At 48.9% G+C, this 15,450-nt stretch overlaps 1 protein-coding gene across 2 annotated transcripts in view; it reads right to left on the minus strand.

The window, feature by feature from the left end:
• The window catches only part of MYO1D (myosin ID), a 141,697-nt gene that overhangs the window by 59,618 nt on the left and 66,629 nt on the right, over positions 1–15,450 (minus strand). For both annotated transcript variants that reach the window (XM_030255914.4, XM_072919201.1), the window contains exons 17-19: positions 6,923–7,146; positions 4,564–4,708; positions 4,038–4,142 (exon numbers count right to left, since the gene is read on the minus strand). In XM_030255914.4, the coding sequence (XP_030111774.4) occupies positions 4,038–4,142; positions 4,564–4,708; positions 6,923–7,146 (474 nt within the window). The remainder of the gene's footprint in view (positions 1–4,037; positions 4,143–4,563; positions 4,709–6,922; positions 7,147–15,450) is intronic.

A 15,450-nucleotide genomic window follows, 5' to 3' on the forward strand; every position in this document is an offset into this window, starting at 1 on the left:
GGCCCAGCAGCTCATCTCACCTGAGGAGCAAATTCTCATGTCATTCCAGCTTTTTCCAAGCAAAAGAGGCTCCAGGTGCCTCATGCATTTGTGTAAATAATACCTGCTGTGGGTTAAAGTAAAAACTGTCCCACTGGGGAGCAGGCATAGAAGAGACTCACACACCAGTGCAAATTCCACTACTGGGCTTGTAGGAGTAAGGACAGGCCTTCTGTTCTCAGCTACAGCTCATTCCCTTCCCAGCACCGTGTTCTCTGCACCTTCTGGGCATTCTGTATTTATATCTTGTTGATCCAAATGTGAATCAGTCCTGATTTAGCTTCCTGACAAACCTGTGGGGGAAATGAAGATCTGGCCTAGAGCTGAAAAATCTTCAATGAAGTTTTTCAGGTCTGTGTCAGTGGCCTCTGGACACTGCAGGGCAGCAGCCTTTGAAAGAGATGATCCTGTCAATGGAGCTTGGTGCCACAAGTGACAAGGGAAAAGTGAGAAGAAAAGCCTTATTCTAAAGAAAATAAAGAGAGAGAGATGTTTCCTAGGTGATCCAATAAAATCTGGAGATTTGCATGAAATATGCATTTGTTTTCTCCTAAGGCAAAAATCTTGAAAATTTCCTTTGAAAAACTGAAGAGCACCACAATGCTCAGAAAAGGTGGATTTTTCCATAGGCAGGAATGACCTGCTTCTACCTGTACCTACTGCAGGGAAGCAAGCACACAGTCTATTCCCCTCCCCCAGCAAGGCTTCAAAGCCTCTTCACAGCCCTCCTGTAGAAACTGCTCCAAACAGAGCACCCCATTATTATTCAGCTCAAGCTGCTGAAATCGGGCCCCCACACAGGCAATGAAAACTTTACCAGCAGCTCAAAACTTGGAGAGCAGTTCTTAGAATAAATTGACTTCTTAGACTTAGAAACACAAAATTATTGAGATTGGAAAAGCCCTCTCAGTCCATCAAGTCCAACCTGTGCCAAATCCTCACCTTGTCACCAGCCCAGAGCACTGAGTGCCATGTCCAGGTGCTCCTCGGGCACCTGCAGGGATGGGGACTCCAACACCTCCCTGGGCAGCCTCTTCTAATGCCTGACCACCCTTTCCAGGAAAAAGTTCTTCCTGATCTAGAATCTTCTAGAATTCAGAAGAATTCATTAGATCAATTAAGAATTATTAAGAATTAGATCCTGAAGAATTCATTATCTCAATGTTAGTAATCAGCTAAAGAAATTCTATCTCAACGAATTTAATGAACCAATGTCTGACAGGTCACAGGGTGTGCTCTACTCATAAATGTGTTTAAATAGGTGAGCTCTGGGCTTGACCTCTGTCTGCTCAAGTTGTCCAGTATTTTTGCTTTTAATCTGTTTTCTGTGCAAAGAAGGAAGTGCATTAGCTGGAACATTTCCAAGAGCTGACACCTGACATTGCTGTTGACAGCTAACTACTACTTCACATGTGGTTTGTGACTCAGTACCTGAAGGAAGCCACAGAGGAAGGCTGATGATGCTTCAGATATAAAGCATTCAGCCCAGCTCACCAAAGTGCCCTTTAACACCTTCCCACTAACACCTTCTTCCCTCAGGGAAGAGCAGGAGCAGCAGCTTTTGCTCAAGAATCCTCAAATAAGCTGAATCATGAAAACACAGCACGGATGAACTTGAGCAGCCTTTTTTTTTTGTGAATTGCTGCTTTGTTCAGGAGAATTATTTAAGGGAAGCAATGAAATCACCTGATAATTACAATTTTATTTCCGTAATTCACTCTGCAGGCCCCTGTTAAAGATTCACATGAGCCAATTTTCAGCAGAGAACAAACACAACCTGCAAACCCACAGGAACCAGGTTTAATATGAGAGATGAGACAAATCTGCCCTGAGCACTGGGCCAGGCTGCATGTGCCAGCACGAAGTGCTACCTTGAGCCAATAAGGTTTGGTAATGTGGGAAATGGATTTATAGGTAATATTTGTTTATATATATATATATATATATATATATATATATATATATATATATATATACACCTTCATACATATATATGTATACACAATATAAAATATATATAATATATAAATTATACATATACATATACATATATGAAGGTGCATATCTATATCTATATCTATATCTATATCTATATCTATATCTACATCTATATCTACATCTATATCTATATCTATCTATATCTATATCTATATCTATATCTATATCTATATCTATATCTATACCTATACCTATATCTATATCTATATCTATATCTATATCTATATCTATGCCTTCATAAAACTAAAACTAAAATAAAAATTTTTAAAACACCTCTCAGTTACTCCATCTCTAAACCAAAAAAGCCCATAACCCAACAGGTAGGACATGGGGAAGTCAGGGTTAAAGAGAAGAAACCTGATAATTTATTTGTTAAAACTTCAAAGGGAAGAATGCAGCAATGAGGAGAGATTCCCCTGCCCCAGCAAGAAGTTACAAGATAATTTTAAACCCACACTGCTGCAAGTCTATAACCCTGCAATATTTGTGATTTCGGTTGAGCTGCCCTTTTAATGCACCCGCAGCCAGCTAAAGCTTTGCCTCTGAGAGCACTGAAAGACTTTCAGGCTCAGGAGAAACCCACTTTATGGTGGTTAACACCTATTCCATCCCCATTCTGCTTCTACTATTGAAGTGCTGGCATCTCAATGCAATAAACTCACAAAAACTGGATTTTTCCAGCACAGTCACAGTACAGAAACACGGCCTGTTGGAATGCTCAGGGATTCCTCCATACACCAAAACCAACAAATGCTGCTCTGACACTTATCTGAAGGCAGGAGCTCTGTCCTGGCAGTTAGGGAACAGGATAAAGTGTGGATCTGTGCTTCAGGAATCTGCTTTGCCCTGTGTTTGCACAGGGGATTATCCTTGAGAGCTGAACCAGGAGCAAGAGGAGCACGAGGACTTAAAGGCTGGAGAGCTGCATAACAGTGAGCAAGATAAAACTCCCACGCTGTGTCCATTACACACAGACCCCAGTGATTCCCTCACCATCATTCCCTTCTCACCCAAACCCACAATTCCCATCATCACATCTCTAACAACTGAATATTGTCCTTTCTACAGTTATCCCAATTTAGCCAAAAACTGCAACTGGAATCAGTTCATTAAATGAGTCAGAAGAGGAATTATTTTGTTTTCAGCCTAACCTGAAAAAAGCCAGGGGGAATTCTGCATTTCTCTGTCCCTCAGGGAGGTTCAGCCTAAGTGCTGTGAGGTTGTAAAGAGGAAATTTGGATTCAGACTGGCCTGCTTCTCCTTTAGTCCTGTGAACCCCATCCTCACAGCAAACGTGGTCACAGCTACACAAAACTCCACTGAGATATTTTTGCTCAGAAAGCAATTACAGATTTCTATTTTTATGAACATGAATCACTGTTGAATAAACAATATAACTCACTACCACTTGCAAAGTTTTATTATAAAGTGAGATTTTGTGCTGCAGAATAAATTGTCTAGATCTGCAGAATCATAAGGAATAACTTTGCACGTGGGGACCAACTGCAGTATTTACAAATAAAAAGAATATACAGCTTCTTAAAAACACCTGAACATCCACAGTGCTGGCCTGTCACTAAAATTGAGTTTGTCTGTTGGCTTTGTAAAATTTAAAATATCCTTTCCTGACAGATCTTTTAAACCAGCATCATTAGGAGCTACCCACAACAATTAAGCAAGTCTGTTTTTTTAATTAGCTATTTAAACCTTCCAACCAAGTTTAAAAAACCCCTAAATTCTGCTACAAAAAATGTCAGACCCAAACCAGTTATGCAGAATGAAGAGATTTTCTCATGAAATCATGGAATGGTTTGGGTTGAAGGGTTCTGAAAGACCATTCAGGTCCAACACTCTGCACGAGCAGGGACTCAACAATTTATTTGTGCCTCTGATGTGATGAGGCCCCCAGCAGCCACCCAAGTGTGCTCCACCCAAAAATCCCCGATGCAGCTCCTGGGAACTCTCTGAACTGCTGTCCCAGCACCTCAGGGCCACCTTACCTTGCGCACGTGGCAGGAGAAGAGGATGTTCATGTACTTGTCCTTGCGCTTCAGCTCGTTGGCCACAGGGGTGAAGGAGCCTGAGCTCTGGGGGCTGTCTGGTTTCTGGAAGAGCAGAGACAGGCTCAGGACCCTTCTTGGGCTGAAGGAAGTGGGGCTGGCAGTGCCACGGCTAGGACATGGCTCCCTCCACCCTTCTGTGCTTTGGGAAACCAAACCTTGACACACCAAAATGCTCCAAGGAAGGATGGAGTAAAGGAAAGCAATCAAACCTTTCCATTCTATCCAGCATTTTAGTCTCCCAGTGAAGCCTGGCTCTGCCCCTTTGCAGAGACAGCTGATGGCACTGATTAGCACTGCTGGTGCTGCTCAGGATTGACAAAAATCACTCCTAGTGCAGTGGAAGTCAAGGCTTTGAAGCCATATAAACAGGAAATTTCTAACTACTTGTCCTCCCAAGGAACCAACGCTCACTTTCCCGAATTCGGCTCCTCCAGCACGCTGAGCCCAGGTCCCCGTCACTCACCAGTGCGATGTAGTTCCCCTGCCAGGCTCTCTGGAGGCCAATGTCAGCCCTGTGGCCCTTCAGCAGCTCCATGGCAGCGACCTTGGCCCTCAGCTGAGGTAGCGCTTCTGGGGGCACGCTCCGGATGAGCTCGGCCGCTCTCCACCTGCCACCAAAGCAGGGTCTGGGTCAGCCCCCAGCCCCCCTCACCTGCACCTCGCCCTGCTGCAGGACACCCCAGAATCCTGCCCAGGCATTCCTAAAGCTGCAAAGGTCAGTTCATGTTTTAAAGTCATGTCTCACCTCCAACCCTGACAGGTCTGGGTGCCACACTCCCCATCCCACACCCACAAGTCAACCACAGTGCATCTGTTTGCAATCAACTGTTGTCAAGTCCATTTCTGGGCTTGTTTACAGCATCATTCTCCTCTAACAGCTGAATTTGGCCCCTCAGTTCCAACTGCACCATAGAACAGAGCAGGGTGGCCCATGCATTGCCCCACATCACACCCCAGCCTTCAGCAGCAGCAGTAGAACTCCAGGGTTAAGTCTATAAAAAGGCTTTTTAGCAGCTAAAATTCTGTAGTTCTGATAACTGAGCTAATTCTGAAAGCAGGACTCTCTCCCCAGACAGGCTGTGGGTGGATGAATGTCTCTCCTGAAAGAGACAGCTGGAGAAAATAACAAAGCTTGACTTGATGTAGAGGTGCTGGAACTGCCCTGCAAGCTGATGGCTGGACAGGAGGTCTCTAAAAGCCCCTCCAGCCAACATTTCTCCTATTCAGCCACTTTCAGAAGTCATCATTTCTCAAACTGGAATTGTAACTAGTTTGCCTACAGCTTTTCAGAGAAAAAAATCACCAGCCTTTAGATACTGTGAGGTTTAATGAAGGTACAAACACCTGTTCTGCACACAGAACATGGGTGACAAGGGGAACATCATTCATTCTACTGCAGAAAAACACTAGGTTACTACAAGAAATCTTGAGGAAATCCAGAAAATTCTTTTTCTCCTCCCCCTCATCCAAGAGCAGCTGCTCTTTCTTTTCAAAACCAACCAGAAAGGCCAGAAAGGGGCCAAGGAAGGAAACACAATGTTTATCACAGTGGAACAACCTGCCCATGGCACAGGGTGGAACTGGATGGGCTTTAACATCCTAACCATCCTGTGATTCAACAATAAATCTTTGGATCAGAATTATCTGCCTGGTCAAGGGCACAAAGCCAGCAACACTCAAATCATGTCCTTCAGCCAGATGTCCCTGGGATTGATGCCTTGAGAAGGCTGCCCTAGAACAGAGGCTGGGGGAGCTAAAGAATAAAGTAGGGATTTATTAGGAGGCCTCAATGGATCCACTTTGGGCAGCACAAGAGCCCAACCAGGGCTACACCCTAGGTGAACCAAAATGGTCACAAAATACCCCACAGGTCACAGGGTCTCACACTTTTGTAAGCTCTGCTCTATTTGCTTATTTGAGTTGTCCAATTCCAGCTTTAGCCCATGGAGTCCCACCCTTGTTTTTCTCTCTCCAGCCTGTCGGAACTCAAAATGTCCCTCAGACATTTTCAGAGGTTCCAGGCCTTGGTCAGAAGCATTTTAGACCCTGGCAAGCAGCTGAAAACAGCTGTGATCTTGAGTTTGAACCATGGAATGAATTACCAACTTTGAAGGTGGAATAAGCAGTCACAGAGGGTTAGATGGTATAGTAAAAGTAGTCACAAATTAGAGGGTAAAATTTTTTAGTATTGTACAGGGGGGTTTTAACACCTGTACAGGGGGGTTTTACTTTGTACAGGGGGGTCAGGAGTTCTAAGATGGAGGAAAGTGGGCCTGAACCTGTTCTTCCTCCTTCTTCTTCCTTACCTCCATGTTCTTGGTGGTGTTGGCATTTAGGCTGGGGACACACTGTTCAACGTAGATGATAGATATTGGCACGTTATTGTAAATATCGTACACGTAGTTTCTGGTATATAATGTTTGTACCATCCCACTGAGGGCAGAGCCCCACACGCTGCCCTGCAGGACAGAGCTGCAGCAGGGCAGCAGAACATGTTATAGATAAGCAAAAATAAACAACCTTGAAACCAGCACAGACGAACTATGGCTTCTTCTTTGGCAACGGGGCAGAAAGACAGAGACTTTCTACAACCTCGGAATCACCAATACCCACAGATTCTGACACCAGCCCATGTTATTTGTGCTCCTGGGCTGAGATCTGGATCATTTGTCCTTGGTCCCCAGCTGGAGAAGGAATTGTTTTGCCTCCCTACTCTGTGAACAGAGCTCACCATGCCCTAATACGAAGCCCAGACCACCCACCAAAGCAGCACAGAGCCTGAAAAATATAAAAGCTCAAACCCGTGGCAGCAGGGGCCGTACCTGCGGAAGATGTCCTGCAGAGCCTCCTGGAAGCGGAGCAGCACCTTGGGCGGGGCGGGCCAGGGGATGCCGCGGCCGCGGTCGGGCAGCAGCCGCACGTCGCGGAAGCGCCGCAGGACCTCGCGCAGGTAGGAGCGCACCTTGTGGCGCCGGTAGTGCCGCACGATGCTCAGCGCCGCCCGCGTCCGCCGGTAGCGCAGCCGGGCCAGCGTGCCCCTCCACACCTGCCAGGGACACACAGCAGCACAATCCTTGTCATTCCAGATTCTAACTGGACTGCACACTGTTATAATTCTATTTCATCCAACCAAATTCAGGTAGAACATGACCGTGAAACACTGTGTTTATGACTGAGATCTCCACATGAGAAAGGCATGGAGCAGAGGAGGCCACGGAAATGATTAAACTGCTGCTCTGGCTCCCCTCTGCTCTGGAGCCAGGCTGGGAGAGCTGAGGGTGCTCACCTGGAGAGGAGAAGCTCCAGGGAGAGCTCAGAGCCCCTGACAGGCTTCAGTCCCCAGGGGTGTGTTGGGTTGTTCTCAGAATCCCAGAGTGGTTCGGGTTGGAAGGGACAGTCAAAACCATCCAGTCCCACCCCTGGCCCTGGGCAGGGACACCTTCCACTAGAAGGGATCTTCAGCCTGGAGAAGGGGAGGTTCCAGGGAGAGCTCAGAGTCCCTGACAGGAACTAAAGGGGCTCCAGGAGAGCTGGAAAGGGAATGGGGACAAGGGATGGAGGGACAGGACACAGGGAATGGCTCCCACTGCCAGAGGGCAGGGATGGATGGGAGATTGGGCAGGAATTGTTCCCTGGGGGAGTAGGGAGGCCCTGGCAAAGGGTGCCCAGAGCAGCTGTGGCTGCCCCTGGATCCCTGGCAGTGCCCAAGGCCAGGCTGGACAGGGCTTGGAGCAGCCTGGGACAATGGAAGGTGTTCCTTCCTGTGGCAGAGGGTGGCACTGGATGAACTTTAAAGTTCCTTCCAACCCAAGTCATTCCATGATTCTGTGCTAATTGAGAACAATTATTGAGAAACAATTCAAACTCTGATTAAAGAAAAAATTGCTCTGAAGATAGCCTGGGGAATATCTATTCTGGTCATGTGTGGAAAAACAAACAAATATGCAAATGAAAGATATTCCCCAAACTTCTGGGATGGGAAGCTTCTCCAGTGTCACTGTGAGTTGTGTTTTGCCTGGAGAGCAGCACAAACAGAACACACAGCAGCTCCTGGGCTTTTCCTGGCACCCCCTGCCAGAGGACACTCTGGGAAGTGATTCTGGAAGGCTGCTCCAGTGCTGACCTGAGTGTGACAGTGACAGTGCACAGCTCCCAAGGAGGAGCCCCAGGCAGGTGAAGGAGGCAGGAGCTGCTGCCATCCTGTAAGCAGAGGAACTGGCATTCCCTGGCATTCCCCAGGGATCCTTCCCCACCTGTACTCACCCTCCAGCACAACCCACCAAATAGAAGTATATTTTTTCCTTTCAGAATTTAACTGGAAGGATAACGAGCCTCCCTGCTCACCACACTCCTGTCAGAGACTTTCCTTCCCTCTGAGAAAGATCCCACAGCACTGCTGGTGCACATCAAGCCTTCTATTTACAGAAGGATTAATTAACTACCCAAGGCTGTTTTCCACATGATAGTTGCTTTGTGAAGCTGATGTCAGAGGCTCTCCTGGCAGCTTCACTGACACTCCTGCCATGCAGCCCAGAAAAGCTCATGCAGCAACCAGCGCAGAGCTGCAAGGGGCTGCTCCTCTCTAGACATCCCAAGTTTAAAGAGAAACTCAGAGATTTTGGGTCCCAAACCCTTCAAAAGCAGACAACTCTCTTCTTTCAACCTCTGTCAGAGTTCTCTCTCCTTGTTTTACTTTGGCCTCACTGTCCCTGTGGGGGACATCTCCCATTCCCTACAGACACAGCCCATGTTGCTCTGGCTGAGCCTGGACAGTTCTTGAGCACCCAGTACTTTATGGAGCACCAAACTCATCAGTGGAGAGCATTTCTGCTCTCACACAGCACAACAGACACCAGACCCTGCACAATCTTGCCCACATAGAATCACAGCTTTATAGAATGATTTGGATTGGGAAAGACATGAAAGATCCTCCAGTTCCACCCCTGCCATGACAGGGACACCTCCCACTGTCCCAGGCTGCTCCAAGCCCTGTCCAGCCTGGCCTTGGGCACTGCCAGGGATCCAGGGGCAGCCACAGCTGCTCTGGGCACCCTGTGCCAGGGCCTGCCCACCCTGCTAGGGAACAATTCCTGCCCAATATCCCGTCCAGCCCTGCCCTCTGGCAGTGGGAGCCATTCCCTGTGTCTGTCCCTCCATCCCTTGTCCCCATTCCCTTTCCAGCTCTCCTGGAGCCCCTTTAGTGCCTGGCAGGGGCTCTGAGCTCTCCCTGGAACCTCCCCTTCTCCAGGCTGAAGATCCCTTCTAGTGGAAGGTGTCCCTGCCCAGGGCCAGGGGTGGGACTGGATGGTTTTGACTGTCCCTTCCAACCCAAACCACTCTGGGATTCTGAGAACAACCCAACACACCCCTGGGGACTGAGGGCAATGAGCTCCAGACCAGCCTGAGCCCCTGCCAGGGCTGCTCTCCAGGGAGGGTGTGGGAAAAGAGAGCATTTCAGTGGCTGAGGGAAGAGCTGGGGAAGCAAGGCAGGAATGGGACAGTGAAGGGAAAGGCAAGGGCAGGAAGCACAAAAGCCACAGCAGAAACCAGCAGTGCTGGACTGAGCACGCAAACCAAACCCAGGGAGATGGGACTGAGAATCTCATCCCTGTGTGCAGATGAAATAATAAACAACATGTTCCTCATTTCTTCCTTTTGAAGCCATTAGACAGAGAGGAGGCAGCACCCCCTGCACACGTGCTGTGCTCAGCAGTCATTGCTACCACACTGGGTTACCACTGTGGTTTTAGCTCAGATCTGGTGCAGCTTCAGCCATGCAAAGGCCCTCAGAGCTGCTGGCAAGCTCAAGGCTCAAAGCTTCCTGGCTAAACCAGGCTTGCACAAGGCCTGGATTTCACCCAAAATGTGTAAGGCTGGATTAAAGCTGACATTTCCCTGTCTGAGGGCAGAGCAGGCTCTGAAACTCTGAATTTGACAGAATCACCAGCTAGGATTTAAAATCTAAACACCCAAAGAGTACTGGGGAATTTTTTTTAAAGAAGATTTGGATTGCTTGAGATAGTTAAGTATAAACTGAAGAGGCAGAAAATGTACCTGTAAGGGTTGGGTGGACAACAAACAAAATCAACTGGGCAAAACACTACTGCCAATTTCTCATTTTTGAATTTAGTAAGAACAGAAATGAGGAACAAAGGGCTCCAGGCCACAGTGAAACACTCCTTGGGTGTTACAGAGGATCTATAGAAAAGAACACACACAGTGAATCTGTGTAAGCTGCTCAAGACTTTGCAGAGCCTCACTTCTGTCAGCTGTTCCCTGGACCATTTGAGAGACAGAACAAGGTCTTGGTTTTGCTTCCTTGGGCTGGAAGCAGACATGCTGTTGAGGGAAGTCTCTCACTGTGATTACTTCTTCCACTAGTCAGACATCCCTGGAACAAAGGCTGGAACAGATTGCCCCAATGTTGTATCAGCTGCATCGCTGCAGAAACTGGCTTCACAGCAAGAGGTGTCACAATTGTAAAAACACTGGCCTCCCAAATCCAATTATCCAGCTCAGGCATGCCCCTGGCTACACACACAGCAAACTATCAATGAAAAGCATGTTCTCAAATCAAGTTGTCATAACTGGAGAACCCCCTGCCAGTGAGGATCTTCCATGGCACCATGGCAGTGCCTCAAAGGTGAGGAAACAGCCAAAGGGAAGGACAAACTTCTCTGAGGGAATGGGGGACAAATATTTTTTAAATGAACTGGTTTTCTGGCTTGGTGGTTTTCTTTTTCACTGCAGGGCTCACTGCAGCTTAGTAATGCTGAGCTGCCACGGTGTCCTGGCTGCCCCATGGAACCTTCCAGAAACATGGAATGGTCAATCCTGGGGACAAGAGAACTCCCTGTTGGGCATGTCCTTTGTGTAGCTGTGAGCAGCATGACATAGACCAGACAAACAAGGATCACAGAATCCTGGAATCACAGGATGGTTTGGGTTGGAGGGACCTTAAAAATGATCCAGTTCCAACCCTCTGCCTTTGTTGCCTTGGGAAACCTTCCATGATCCCAGGTGGCTCTGAGCCCCATCCAACCTGTCCTTGGGCACTTCCAGGGGCAGCCACAGCTTCTCTGGGCACCCTGTGCCAATGCATTTCCAGAACAAGCAGTTTCAGGAGGATGGAGTGTTTCTGCCAACACACACCTTCCTCAGGTTTGATTATTGGGAGAGCTCTACCCAATGCACCTTTTCATTTCTCCCCCACCTCCAATTCGTAACTCGAGAACACTGAGCCCTGTAAAATGAAATTAAACACATCGAATTTCCAGAAGGAAGTTTACGCAGCCTGTAACAAATTTTCCTGTTGCAAAGGTACTGCTCTGTTGTGTGTTGGGGGCCAAGGAGGGCCAAACCCCAACAGAAGGCCTTGTGCATCCAGGGTTTTGCTTCTCCCCTTTATGCCTCTGCACCCAAGGTAAGATCCAAGGGATTTTCATGCCCAGTTCCAAAGGGATCCAGCAGATCATCTCTCTGAGACCTGACAGCCACAGGCACCTCAGAATTTCCACTTCAATCGAGCCACATCTCAGCCAGCTGGGGGCATCAGAACATGCATCCTTACAGCCAGAGTAAACCAGCCTGGGATGGCAGAGCCCTGTGCCATCCCTCCCACAAGCAAGAATAAATCCATACTTCCCTTTCCCCCCTCCTGTGGCTTTCCCTGCTGGTTAACCTGATTTCCCATGGGAGTGAGACTGAAGATCACCCTGTCCCTGCCTGACCTCCTGAGATTGCCCTGACAGCTCCTGAATCTCGAGCCAGCTCCCAGCCAAGCTGACAGAGGAGCAGGAGCCTCCACGAGGCAGAGTTCCTTTATCTTTCAAGAAAAATCAGCTGCAGGGCAGAAGGAGCCTGAAATCAGAGTGACATTGCTGGAACGGCTTCAGCTGCAGTTCCAGAGCCATCTGCCTCCCCAGATCCCAAATCCCAACCAGCAGACACGGAGCCACCGACTGCCAGCCAAGCACCACAGGCAGAGGAGCCCAGGAGGGTCTGGCAGCATCCCAGAGGGATGAGGAGGTGGGAATGTGTGTGGGGCATGAGGGAGGGGGTGGAGGATGCTCCCAAAGAACCGTTTGATGGCTGTTTTCCAGGTGACCCCTCTGGAGCAGCCTCCAGGGCAGTCGGTGGTGCCATGGATCAGAGCCCAGCCCAGGGGCTGAGCAGGAGCAGAGGGACAGGACATGGAGAGGATGGTCTCTAGGAGGAAGGCCCAAGGAGACACAGCAGGGGAGGGGAATAACCAGCAGCATGTGCTGATTCCTCAGTGTGAGCAGGCAGGGAAGGGTCCACGAGCAAACCACGGACACCAGAGCAGAGGCAATGATGACTATCTTGAAAATGAGTTTTTTGGCTTAAAAAAAACCCCCAAAGAGTACCATAAACCAAACATTCTCCCATCCAGCTCCCACCCATGGTCTCTCCTCACCTCTTTCAATACCTTTTCCTTCTCTATGCTTTGTCCTCCTAAAATTCAGGGGAGGAAAAATTAAGGGGCAATGGAAATCAGGACTAAAAGGCTCAGAGAGGGATAGAGAAAAAGGAAAAGGTTGGAAAAACAAAGTCTGAACACAGCTCAAACTCTGACCATTACAAAGAATATTTATTTCTATACAGCTGCTCCCAGTGAGGAAGTTCCTTGCTATTCTTTCTTCATTCTACCAATTCCACAGTTCTTTAAATGGGATGTTTCATAGAAACATCAACCATGGAATCCCAAACCCCAGCTGGAAGGGACCTTAAAGCCCATCCAGTGCCACCCCTGCCATGGGCAGCTTCCACTATCCCAGGCTGTTCCAAGCCCCATCCAATCCAGCCTTGGACACTCCAGTCCTTTTTATTCCCCCAGTTAAGGCCAACCCAGAGGTGGAAGTGACCCCTGGGGACACGAAAAGCTCCAGAGCAAGGGATCTCCTCCTGCACAGCCCTGGCTCCAGTGAGCCCAGTGGTATTCCAAGGGATGATCCCACTACTCCCAGTGCAGCAGCTGCTGTCACAGCTTCTAAATCAGGGACTTGCACAAAAAGCATTCAGCCAAAGCAAGAGACACATCCCAGCTTAAGGGAAGCACTGATTTTTTTTTTTTTTTCTAAAGAATATTTAATTCACTTGTTTTTTGATTAAAATTTAATAAATTAAAATTCAGATGAGTGGCAGGGGAGATCTGAACATACCTTTAGAATCAGTTTAAAAACCTCATTTAGCTTCCAACAGTTTCTAAGATTAAAGAAACCTCACATCCAAGATCACACCCATCACCTTAGCAGAACATAAATCCTCCACACCCATCTATGCATTACAGCCTCGTCTGCAGGCTGTTCCATGCTCTGAATGTGCCACCAAAATAAAGAGAAAAAAGCTGAAGAAATAAAGGAAAACAATTAAATGGGCCCTGCAGAGCCCAGGGAAAGCCAGCAGAACAGCCAGGGTGGGCCCAGGATGCAGCCTGTACATCTCCCATGGAAAAAGGGATAATCTAGATTTGACCTAGATGCTGCAATCCCTGCAAGTGCAGAAGAAAACCCACACAGCTCCCAGTCCAAACACATGAGTGAGACCAGGATTCAGCAAACAAACCCAGCTCGGCTAAATTAAACCCCAGAGTTGTATTTTGGAGCAGTTCTGCAAGGAAACAAACCTTGGAAAACTCCCCCAATCCTGCTGCACCACAAACACCTCCCACCACCCTCCTTTGGCCAAGCCTGGACTGCTCCATGATCAATATTCCATCTGCCCCAGCCCATGGTTTGCCCTCCAGGCAGCCCAAGTGGTGAGAATTAAACAAAGCCCATAATTCAGGCAGGCACACAGCTCCCTGCTCGGCTCTGAAGGCTCTCCCAGGGCACTTTATTAAATATTTACGTGCACGTGCGGTGGCCACGGGGCCTCAGAGAAACGCTCCCACCTCCAGTGACCCCAGCCCCAACTGCCCCAAAGGGGCACCTCCTCCAGGGCAGGGCTGTGATGGAGCTCAGACCTCGCTCAGAGCCCCAGTTTGTGATCTGCCTTTCCTACTTTGAGTAAACGTGGATCCCATAAAGGTTTGAGGCAAAGGGTTTAAATCAAAGGCTCCCTGTTCTCCCAGATCACCTCAGAGAGCAGTGAGGGGGAAGAGCTGCTGCATTTGCTGAGAGCTGTTTTCTCTTTTCACATAAGTCAGCTGAACAATGTTCATTGCACTGCTTCGCTTAATAGCAACAATATTCCACAGGCTGGAAGGAGAGAAGGGTCCCACTCTGAGATTAATTAGCTGGCACTAACAAGAGTGTGTTCAATAATGAACAGAAAAATCACCAAAGGAGCCATGCTTCAGCAGATCCCAGGTGTGGGATGCAGCCACATCTCAGCTCCAGGTTCCTCCTGCAGCTCCTTCTGCAGCTCAGCCACAGCTGCAGCAAACACCCCCAATGCTCTGGGACAGGGATGAGATTCCCAGCCCTGGGAAAGCTCCCAACCATCCCCCCCACATGGAGCTGCTGGTCTTGGGTGCCCTTTGTGGTGTCCCATGGGCCTGACAGGGCACTCACTCGTTAATCCTGGCAGCACCTTGCAGGATTTCCTGCCTCTAGCAACACCAGGAATCACAGAATCTCCTGAAGGAGTCCACAGGGATCAGATATCCCAACAAACCCACCCTGTGCATCCCTGGAGCGTTGTCTAAATGCTCCTGGAGATCCAGCAGTCTCGGAACTGTGACCACTTCCCCTCCAGGGAAGGAAAATGTGGTGGATTTTTTGCTTCAGTGCCTTCACTGGAAGCAGGCAGGGATGCTCCCAGCCCAGGGAAGCTGTGGGATCAGTCAGTGTTAGTGCAGGGGACAGAGCCAGCTCTTCCTCCTTCCCTCCACCTGGTCCTGGCAGCTCCCAGCCCCTGCTCCTCAGGAAGGAGCCACAGCATCTCCTGTCACAGCTCCTCCCTGCCAGAGCCTCTCCAGATCAAAGCCTGGGTCCAGGATACAAATCCATACGTCATTATAGACTTGCTCCTGCTGATAGCCAGCACACACAAACATTGCCTCAGGATGGAAAAAGCCTGGAGTCCAGAGGCACACCCACTACATCCCTTTTATCTGGGTCACTGGATTGCTTCTGTCCCTCCATAACCTGTCAGGAAACACCTCCTGTGCCCACGGAGGAGCTTCCCTGTGTCCCGAGCTCCCCGGGCTCGTGGGGCTGGAGCGGGAAGGTGAAACACGGAATGCTGAGATCAGCCACGGCTCTGTGCTGCTGGGATGGGGAATGTTGCCATGGTGATGGCAGCTCCCGAGCCTCTGCAGAGCCCAGCTGGATCCACGGACACGCTGGGATGCCCAAGGACACCTCGGGGTGCCCAGGGCACATCC

The sequence above is a fragment of the Taeniopygia guttata genome, chromosome 27, assembly GCF_048771995.1.
Source record: "Taeniopygia guttata chromosome 27, bTaeGut7.mat, whole genome shotgun sequence".
Lineage (NCBI taxonomy): Eukaryota > Metazoa > Chordata > Aves > Passeriformes > Estrildidae > Taeniopygia > Taeniopygia guttata.